At 40.5% G+C, this 10,641-nt stretch overlaps 1 protein-coding gene across 1 annotated transcript; it reads right to left on the bottom strand.

The window, feature by feature from the left end:
- Positions 1–2,248: 2,248 nt before the first annotated feature.
- Positions 2,249–9,948, bottom strand: stx3a (syntaxin 3a). Its single transcript, XM_071899033.2, has 10 exons — positions 9,919–9,948; positions 8,295–8,369; positions 8,079–8,178; positions 6,948–7,022; positions 6,112–6,182; positions 5,096–5,204; positions 4,793–4,866; positions 4,241–4,375; positions 3,587–3,697; positions 2,249–2,326 (listed from the first exon to the last, which is right to left on the bottom strand). The coding sequence occupies exons 1-10, from the start codon at positions 9,946–9,948 to the stop codon at positions 2,249–2,251; spliced, it is 858 nt and encodes a 285-aa protein (XP_071755134.2).
- Positions 9,949–10,641: the final 693 nt, after the last annotated feature.

The raw sequence follows: 10,641 nt of genomic DNA, 5'->3' as shown, positions 1-10,641 counted from the left end.
TCCATGTCATAAAAACATGAATATAGACGAATGTACAAAAGACTAATTTTAGCTGACTGTCCCAATACTTATGATACTGGCTTTATAGGCATGTATCATGATGGGGAGTGTTGTAGTACTAGTAGATGAGAGAACTCGTAATATGCTACTGGGACCTTACTAGTCCATCCATAATATGCGTTAGTGGTATTTCAGATGACAGGGTGCCATTCATGCTAGCAAGCAGGGTTGGGCTCAGTTCACTTTCAGTCCATTCCAATGGAAACAGCCACTGCAGTTTGTTCCCTAATGATCGAGAATGCACCTTCAATTATGTCTTAGATATGACGACTTTTTCATGTCAGTAGGTTTTCATTGTTTCAATTAGGGTTCGAAGAATGTGTTCTCGAACGCCGATACTGAGCCCAGACTGATGAAATTGTTGTATTAGGGTTAGGAGCTCTTTAAGGCAGGGTGACCCATCACACCTGTTTCAATGGTAGGGGAACTCTGGGATATAAATGAAGAATCATTTTACAATTCAATGAATGAATAAAATGTGCAAAGAAACTAAAATGTCATTGCAGGTTTTACAGAAGGACAATGTATCAGTCTAACTGTAGTTTCTGTGTTTGAAGGAATGCCACTTCCTGGACAGATTAAAGTGAAAGTGATGGAACCCAGCCATGCTTGCAAAGATTTACAGCCTCCTCTGAAATCACTGTCCCAGTGGTGAACGTTTGTCAATGGGATAAACAACTGCTCTACTGATTGAGCTGATTCAAAATCACACTCCTGAAGGAGTTCAAGGTTAATATATCAGGCAGAGAAGTGAGTTAACAATCCATCAATGCCTAAATTTGTCAGAAAGAGCTGGGTGTGGTGTACTCCATATATATATATATATATATATATATATATATATATATATATATAAATACATATATATTTATATATATATATATATATATATATATAAATATATATATATATATATGCTCATGATTAATTGATGATTGATTTGTTGCTTGTCTTGGTTCTGTGACATTATTCTGAACAAAAAACAACACAAAAACACAGCAAAATCTCTAAGTCTATCATGGATGAGAGAAAAAGGGTTGGCGAAATTGACCAGTTTTTGCTTGGTTATTACCTAAAGTCTTGCACTCTGCTCTATATGTAAAAAAAACAATAACTAGGTACTATGTGTAGGATTTTCAGTAAATATACTGCGAGCTATTGACAGATTTCATTATTTCCCCTCTAGTGATTTTGCAGTATCACATTACCAGTCCCATTTATTTTCTCTTTATGTCATCACCACGTATTGGACGGTGATATATTGATGAAAAAATCCTACACCTAATACCATACAAACAAATACAGCAACAGACATACTGTATATACATACTGTGCGCTGCACCAGCCTCCTCTCACCTCAGTGAAATAATTGCATACTGTTTACCTGAGTTCAGAGCCGCAGATGAAAGAAGTGCTGCTGGAAGTATTTCTAGAACTTAATGTTAGGGGCCCCGCTTGAAATTCATGAAAGTGACTGAATCACTGTAATTGACCAGTCTGTATTATGGGACCCTTTTTGTCCCCTCACCCCCCATCCTGACAGTGCTTGAAGGGTGGAGACCTGCTGAATCCAGGAACAAATATGGTGCTTTATGTCCCACCGACCTGTATAGTTAACTGGGAAGCAACCAGAATAATGGATACTATAATGAATTGTAATTAGCCAGCTATTGAAAACTATAATAACCAAATCCTATAAATTCCTGCTCCCATTCAGATGGCCATAACATGGACATACAAAGCAAGATTTCTTGAACTCATCAAATGTGGCCATCATGTTCTTAATTGAATCTGAATGTATAGTAGGAATCTTGAAAGGTTAAAGACTAAAATTGGGGATCTCCTCTAAAACCATACAGGAAAGGAGAGTGAAGCTTCTTCAAAAGCCCGGTTCAGTTTAGTTTACATTTTATTGATCCAGGAACTGAATTTTCCAGTTCCTGGATCAATTCTGAATTCTGAAAAACATTTGGCATGAGAAGTTCGCCATACCCAACCTATTAGGAAATAATTGAGAATTAATTCGCTGTCACTAGCAAATTAGTGCAGCCTTTATTTCCATTCTGAATTGATTGTATTGAAAGTGAACTGAGCCCAGGCTTTATTTTCTGACCATCTGAAAGGGCTTCTGCTCTGCTCTGTCCTGTACTGAGTGGATTCAGCTGGTGGGTGGCCTCCATCAGGTTGCCTATTTGATGAAGCTGTAGAGAAAGGAGCCGAGGATGAGGCTCAAAATCACACAGCAACAGAAGATCATCATTTGTTTCTAGAGAACAGAAGAAAGGGAGAGAGGGAGAGAGAGAGAGAGAGAGAAATTAGAAATGGGGAAATTGGCCTTAAATGAACATTTAACAATTAACAAGCCGCTCCACGACATGTCACACAATGTTGATATGTCAGTGAGGTACACATGAACAAGAAAGTTCAAAAGTTTGTATGTTCTTAAACAGAAATCTTGGTGAATCAATGGAATTTGCAAAATGGATGAGAAGTTGACCATTCAAAGCTTCCCAGTTCTCTACAACTTTTATTTGAAAGACTACAGGAGTAAGTGTCTCAAAAACAATGTTTGGAGGACGGTTGCATGCATCACTGGGGTCGATGGTAAGCTTTGAAGTCATTACCAAAGTAGCTACATGATTTGTAGGCTGTAAACACATAGCTTATCTTTCTTGTAGCTGCAGACCATTACAGAAATGCAAACTCGCCACCCACAATCGGTCAGAATAGAGCAACCCATCCACCAAGTTTGCTTGCAGTGTGAACAAACACAGTGTTAAGATGTTTACAGTGTTTCTTAACACATAATAAGACAAGTTAGTTGACTAAGAACATCTTCCTGTTGACAGCAATGGTGGAAGAGTTACAGGGGGAGGGAGGGTTACTAACCAGTAGAGTTGACCAGTACTCTGCCAGCTGTTGGCCCCAGTGTAGCCCTGCTCCAGGCCTTTTGACAGTAGTTGTTGAGCCTCTTACTCATATCCCCATTCCCCAGATTTCCCCAGTCAGTATGGGGATTTGAACACATGACAACAGAACTGTAAGAGTTCGTAAAGGGTGAGAATGTAATCTGAACCAACTACATTAACCATCCCAAAAGGGTTTCTGGGTATAAGGAAACAGATGTTGACATCTGATAGCCAGCAGTTCCTCATGCTTGGAAAGCCTAGCATCACAAAATGAAGTCTGGACTGATGCTCATATTCCGCTATTTCCTCATGTTTTCTTAACTGGTATGAACACCAAAGAGGGTCAGCTGTAGCAGAGAGCACAGAAAAGTCCATCATGCTTAGTTATAGTTACAGGGACTGGAATTCCGATCCCATGACAGGCCATTGAGTTGCTTACTGTATATCCTCACAACTTGACTGAATCAAGTCTACTGAAAACAATCTTGGCTTCAAACTTGATGGCTTCAAACAAGTTTGAACGCATTATCACTTACTTCCAAGTCATGCTTTTAACCATCAAGTCATTCCAACGGTTATTCTCATATGACATAAATGCAGCATCAGTCCCAACTTACCCTGCGCGCCTCCTGCTGAAACTTGGCAGCCTTCTTGGTGTCGGCCACTGCCCTCTCTACGAAGCCCACTGATTGGTCCATGTTGCTCTCAATCCTGTCAATCATGCCGCCCTGGAGGAGGGCGGGACGAGACAAAATGATGAGAGAGGAGCGTACACACAACACAGACACACCGCCGCTGATGAATAGGAGCAGCTTACAGGAAAGACAGGTAACCAGTGACCAGCGTGCACATGTCTATGTATGGTGCTTGGGACTGCATGGGACTCTAACAGTGCCCCTACATATTTTTCCATCCATACTTTCTCCAGCCCTTCATTTCTTGACTGGATTTGATAGTATGGCCAATGTTCTACATGATGGATGCTCACAGTGTCTGGGCAATATGACTGTCAACTAGGACATATCACTCTATACCTACCTACCTAGGATTTTTCTGCAAAAAAAAAGCACAGCAAGTGATACATAAATGTGTAGTTACAAGATATTGGAATGACATTTTTCGCACAACTTCCAAACTTTTCAGGACCTGGACATTATCAAATCACTTTTGAAACCTTTGTAGGAACATTGCTTTAAGATTTTAAACTGTGTGTTTGCTTTCCCCTCCATTTGTCTGCCATTAAGTGTGTGTGTGTGTGTGTGTGTGCGTACCTGGTTCTCAACCAGCATGGCGATATCGACAAACATGTCGTGGAGCTCCTTGATGCTGCTCTCCAGCCTCATGATGTCTTTATGTCGAGCCTCGATCTCATTCAGGGCCTGCTGGTTGATTTTCGAGTCCATGATCTAGAGACGGGGGGAAGAGAGGGAGAGAGAGGGGTGGAGATTGGAAAGGAAAAAGAGAGGAAGAAGAAGGAGGTAAAGAAAACAAGAAGAAAAGGAAGATACAATGAGGTCAGTAGAAGAATGAGGATGGAGGGAAAAGAGAGAAAAAAGCGAAGCAGAAGGTGTAGAGAGATATATAGAAAGGAAGATTGAAAGAGGTGGAGAAAAGGGAAAATAAAAAGAGAGACACCGACAGACATAGCGAGGGGGAGAAAGCGAGCGAGAGATGGAGAAAGACAAGGAGAGAAGGAACGAGATAGAGAGGGAGAGTCAAAGATCTACTGAAATGTCCTTGCAACAAGATCTACCTACGTGATTAAAGTACCAGTGATGAGACAGACTTACAAAATGAACACACACACACACACAGAGTCTCACCCCGGCAGTGAAGACGGCTGCGTTGCCTCCCTCCAGCATCTCTTCCAGTTCATCATCAGTCTTCGCTTTCCCCGCTGGGATGAACAGAAAACACAGTTATACATGTATTTGAAGTATAAATATCTATAACATCCATATGTGTGGGTATAACATGGTTGTAAGACCCATATGGCTGCCAATCCCATGTCAAAAGTGATTAAAACACATTTCTACCCGACTATGGCATGGAAAAAGTGGTTATTACACCCAAATACCTGACCTTTTCAAGTTAAAAGTGATCATGACATCCTTGTGACAACTCACTGATTTCCAGCTGTCGGGCGATCCGTCCTTTGCTCTTGTCTCTGAAGTCGACCTGAGCCTCGTTGTACTTTGTCATCACCTCTACAAACTTCTTGGCCAAAATAGCATGCTGAAGAAAAACAAGACAGAGGGGGCCTGTTAATTAACTGTTAAAACTTAATCAAATCTTTAATGACATGAAACATGAGGACAAGTGTTTTCCCCCAGAATTACTTGGAAAATCCATCATGACCTTTGTGTGACACTTATGGTGATGATAAACATCCACATTTTTAGGGCAAATGTTGCTGGAAACATTTTCTCACTGAAAACAATGTAGCAGCTTGAAATCTAGCCAAGCTTGATCGGAGAGCAAGCTTTGCTGGCAATGTTTCAGTATCAACCAATTATGGAATAACATGTGTATTCCAGTGGATAACCTTGATTCCAGTGGATAACCTCGATAAATTATTAAATTATTACATTTTCAGTAGAACAGAGGAGGCCAAGATGCCAGTGATGGCAGCAGAATATTATTTAATCCATTTTACTATTGCCCATTGCCCAGCAGCTCATACTCATTGCCCAATTTTGCCCCAAATTTGCCTGTGTATGATCAGCTCAAAGCTCTCTATTGAAACAAATAGTAATGTAACAGGTCCCTCTCTTGCCAAAAACGCATACTATAATATAACCACAAAATTTTAGCAATCATGTTTGAATCATATTTGAAGGTTTTCTAGGTCCGATATGATACTGATATTTTTGGACTGAAACTGCCAAGAGATGATAAACTCTAACTTTTTTATGCAATTCATTCACATTACCTCATTAGAATCAATTCAGGTTAAGGTCTTCCCATAGACAACCAGTATAGTATTGATCAGATCTACAATAAATATGTAATCAAACAAACTGCATCATATCCATAGAGACCTGATTTGTGAGCTCCAGATCTCAGTATGTTTTCAGACTGGAAGACAAGGATATCATTTTGGTCGAGTAAACTCAACCAACTATGGTGTGTGTTGTCTGACCTGTGACTTGCGTATCCTGAGGTCGGCTGAGGCCCTCTCATCTGTGTTCGACTCCAGCTGGCGCTCAATACCTGACACGCACATTCACATCCACACACACACACATCCACACACACACACACACACACACACACACACACACACACACACACACACACACAAAGGACAGGAGACAGCCACTAGTATGATTCTGTTGCCCAAAATCATTGTTTTAAAAAGAGACTGGTAAGACATGAAGGAGAAGCTTCAAATCTGTCTTTGACAAAAAAAATTGTCAATTTTTGTGACACATTGGATCATAATTAATATCACATGTATAGCTACTCAAGTTTGACCTTTGCTTATTACTTAGCCAGTGAGCAGTGCTAGACATTGTCACACTGCATTGTGTTAAACAGGATCAATTTCGAAGCTGATTTTCAAAGATGCTGCTGATATAAAGCAAGGTGTGATTGCCAGCATTAAAGTTAAACTCACTAAATATATTACTGAGGTTATTTGCAATCTGGACCCTTTTAATTCCAGAACTGTACAATTGTTGATGATGTAATCATCTGTGGGTTAGGGTATTCTGACCATCTTTCTAATATTGAGTAACCCTCACTTTAGCACACTCCACAATTCAAGAATCCCTCTTTAACCTGTCTCCTCCCCTTCATCTAGCTCTCCTCTTCATGACTGAAGTGGATGTAATGGGAGAAACCAATAAGGGATCCCCTGGTCAGGCTATTTCACGGAGAGGGCAGTGTATACCTCTATCCATTTATTTTGGAATACTGCACTCTAAGTGAACGCTGTGATACCAAATAAGGAAGTGAATAAATTAAAACACTGACTCTTGAGTTTGTTTCGTGCATTGTTGGCTGACTTCTTGATCTCATTGGTGAGGGCCTCAAGGTCATCTTGTGTCTCTGAAAGAGAGAGAGGGGAGGGAGATAAAGACAGAGAGAGATTATTAACAATAACAGGTAATGAGATAATTAATACTGAAAACTGAGTAAAACCCTTCAGCCAACAGAGCAAAGCAGGAGTGGAACAAGGTGGAAAGCGAAGGAGAGGGAGAAAGGATGAAACAGAGATGGAGAATAGATGCATAACATCATACAAGGTGACTGCAGCAGAAGAAATGTAAGAGGCGAATAATATGAATATGTATGCCAGAATGTACCAAGTAAAATTAAACTTACAAGATCCTTAAGGAAAGTTTTTGGGAGATTGGCTCATTGGCCTACTATCACTCAACATAGTGTATGCTAAAGTGTTAGCGTGGAGCTACTATCACTCAACATAGTGTATGCTAAAGTGTTAGCGTGGAGCTACTATCACTCAACATAGTGTATGCTAAAGTGTTAGCGTGGAGCCTACTATCACTCAACATAGTGTATGTTAAAGTGTTAGCGTGGAGCCTACTATCACTCAACATAGTGTATGTTAAAGTGTTAGCGTGGAGCTACTATCACTCAACATAGTGTATGTTAAAGTGTTAGCGTGGAGGCTACTATCACTCAACATAGTGTATGTTAAAGTGTTAGCGTGGAGCCTACTATCACTCAACATAGTGTATGTTAAAGTGTTAGCGTGGAGGCTACTATCACTCAACATAGTGTATGTTAAAGTGTTAGCGTGGAGCCTACTATCACTCAACATAGTGTATGTTAAAGTGTTAGCGTGGAGGCTACTATCACTCAACATAGTGTATGCTAAAGTGTTAGCGTGGAGGCTACTATCACTCAACATAGTGTATGCTAAAGTGTTAGCATGGAGCACCGGAGCCAATGATCTACAGGGGGACATGTGGATGATTTTGATGTCTATCTACTATCAACCAAAAACTTGGTGTAGTCCTTTATTGTATCATACACATGAGAACATCCTGCGAGCACATTATTGCTGCATTATTGCTGGTTCTTGTGTGTGTGTGTGTGTGTGTGTGTGTGTGTGTGTGTGTGTGTGTCAGAGACAGTTACTCTGTTCAGATGTGGGGGCCGACAGGATGGTGGAGTAGAGTTTTTTGATTCCTGCGACGCTCTCGTCGATCTTCTCGATGCTGGTGCGGATATCCTCAATCTGAGAGATACATTCACACGTGCACACACACACACACACATCACACAGATCTGTGAGCCACTGAAACTTTCTCTTTCAGGGAGAGAGAGAAAGACAGGCAGACAGAAAGAGAATACCTGGGCGAAGAAATCATCCATGAATTCCTGGTTCTCCACAGGAACCTGGATGTCATCTCCTCCAGCATCACTTTTCTGTCACACACACACACACACACACACACACACACAGAGAAAATGAAAGCAGAGAGGGGGTCATCCAGCGAACTGGCCTGCACCTCACAGACGCACAGATAGCCCCATACCTACATTTGGTAAATTCAGTCTCACTGTGGGTTAATGTCTCAAAATTAATGTGGAAATAGTTGATTGATGTTAATATGCTACATATAGCACCTTTAGGTTCCATACTAAATCATAACTAAACACAAAACCTTCTCAGATGAGGCTCCTTGGGAGAGAATTGTGTTGAACAGGCTTTGTGGTCTAATCATATTTATTTGGGGGTCCTTGACATGAAAATAGTTTGGGAACATCTTTCATATCAGGTACCAATCCATAACCACCTGTTTAGTTTGACATAAACTTTATAATAGCCTACAGAAATTCACTAAACCCTAAGTTAGGGCAAAGTCCCTCCATCTAATTATTTACCACCAAAACTTTCAAGCCCACTTAGGCCTATAGCCTATCCATTACATTTCTGACTGATAACTGACAAGATATTTGGCCAGTGTGAAAAACTGTTAGTGTAGAGGGAGCATTGATCCTCAATGTTCTCCTTTTCGTTGTTTGAGATATGCCTTCCAAATGGATTTTTTTTCTTCATTTTTATTTTATTTTCTCTCCATTGTAATGATAAAAACGACAAGAACAAATTTGGACTCACCCAGGCTAAGATATGGAGACTGCTCACCTTGCCATACCGAATTGACGCCCATTTTTTTCTAACCCTTCCCAACTTCAGTGAAGCTCGTCTGAGACTCCAAAGAAAGATACGAAACCACAGTTTTCTGTAATAATAGCCAAACAGGCCTACGTCTGAATTAAGCGGACGGTTGCACGCATATGGTTGCACGTCTCTCCCGCAGCTACCGTGAGACGTTAGCTTGCGTTCCAGCGTCGCGTGAGGCCAACTGCAGGTTAAACGCACACCTTGCACGCGCTCCGCTCCAAAACACATGAACTAACGAACTAACGAACTAACGAACTCTATTACCCATACTCAAATACCTCTGTGACCATATACATATGGTATGATGAGCTCATACTTCAAAACTATTGGATAATATCCTGTGCTAAGTTATATTTCAATAGCCTACATTCCATGTCAAATGTTTTGTTTTCTGTAAAGAAATGTAAACGTAAAACATATGGAAGTGGACATGTAATAACTGCATACATTTCCTCCATAGGCTATATTGCACATATAGGCTATGTTATGGTTATAAGACACACGCTGTTTATAGCCTATGTGATTCTCACGTTTCACATCATACTATATTGTTGAAATACATACACATGCAAACAGTTTTTTGGCTAATGGGTGGGGCTCTTCCCTTAGTCAAATTATTTTATTAACGTTTGATTGTCATCATATTAGAAGAGACGTCTACTACAGCAACAGACCCCCCATCTATACAGTACCAGCTCCCCCCTTAAGCCTGTGGTAGCAACAGGTGTTCCACACTGATTTCCCCCCCTCAGCAAATATGACGAACAGCCCAAATTCTGCGTAGCCTACCTCCTTCAGCTGCGCCAATCGGTCTTTCATCTTGAGAAGTTCGTGGCTTCTTATAATAAAAAAAAAACCTCGCAGGTCTTGGACAACAATGGCCTAATCTACAGCCGCTATTAAAATGGCCTCCAAATTAGCCCTGGGGGAAATGATTAACCCCCCCTCAATCAATCCAGAAGATTGGACCCGAAGAAAGTTTTCAGAACCGGAGAAACAGCCGATGACATGGAGGTAAATTCAAAAATTTAAATCACATGCATCTATGAATAAAATCTATTGGCTCTATTGGTAGTTTTTCCGCCCCAAGGGAATATCTGTGGTCAATATGGCAACGGCCACCTGAGGTCCCGCTAAACCTCTATCCTATAAGAACGGATTAGGGCAACAGTGTTCAGGACGATAAACCTCTCTCTCTGTCTCTCTCTCTCTGTCTCTCTCTCTCTCTCTCTCTCTCTCTCTCTGGCCATCGTGCGTAAAATGCGCACTGTAAATCTGTAACGCACAGACGTTTAAATGTTGCATGCATTTATATTTAAATATATTTCAATATTACTGTTATTGCTTAAAAAAATAAATTTTCGCTTATTTAATTTTATAATTTACATACACTTTATTATCTCTTTTTATTTGTTTGTTTTATTTATCTTATCCTGTATTTCTAACCTGTTTTATGTAGGCCTTGTGTAAAGCACTTTGAATGTTATGTGTACGAAATGTGCTATATAAATA

Source organism: Centroberyx gerrardi, chromosome 3 (genome assembly GCF_048128805.1).
Source record: "Centroberyx gerrardi isolate f3 chromosome 3, fCenGer3.hap1.cur.20231027, whole genome shotgun sequence".
NCBI lineage: Eukaryota > Metazoa > Chordata > Actinopteri > Beryciformes > Berycidae > Centroberyx > Centroberyx gerrardi.
This window is presented reverse-complemented; position numbering and strand designations above follow the sequence as displayed.

What these genes read in the sequence shown, in the direction of transcription:
- stx3a (XM_071899033.2), bottom strand. Translation starts at nt 9,948, where the DNA reads ATGAAAGACCGATTGGCGCAGCTGAAGGAG. An exon ending in GATTGGCGCAGCTGAAGGAG is followed by an intron (nt 8,370 to 9,918) that starts GTAGGCTACGCA and finishes TGTGTGTGACAG; the next exon opens with AAAAGTGATGCTGGAGGAGA. An exon ending in TGGATGATTTCTTCGCCCAG is followed by an intron (nt 8,179 to 8,294) that starts GTATTCTCTTTC and finishes TGTATCTCTCAG; the next exon opens with ATTGAGGATATCCGCACCAG.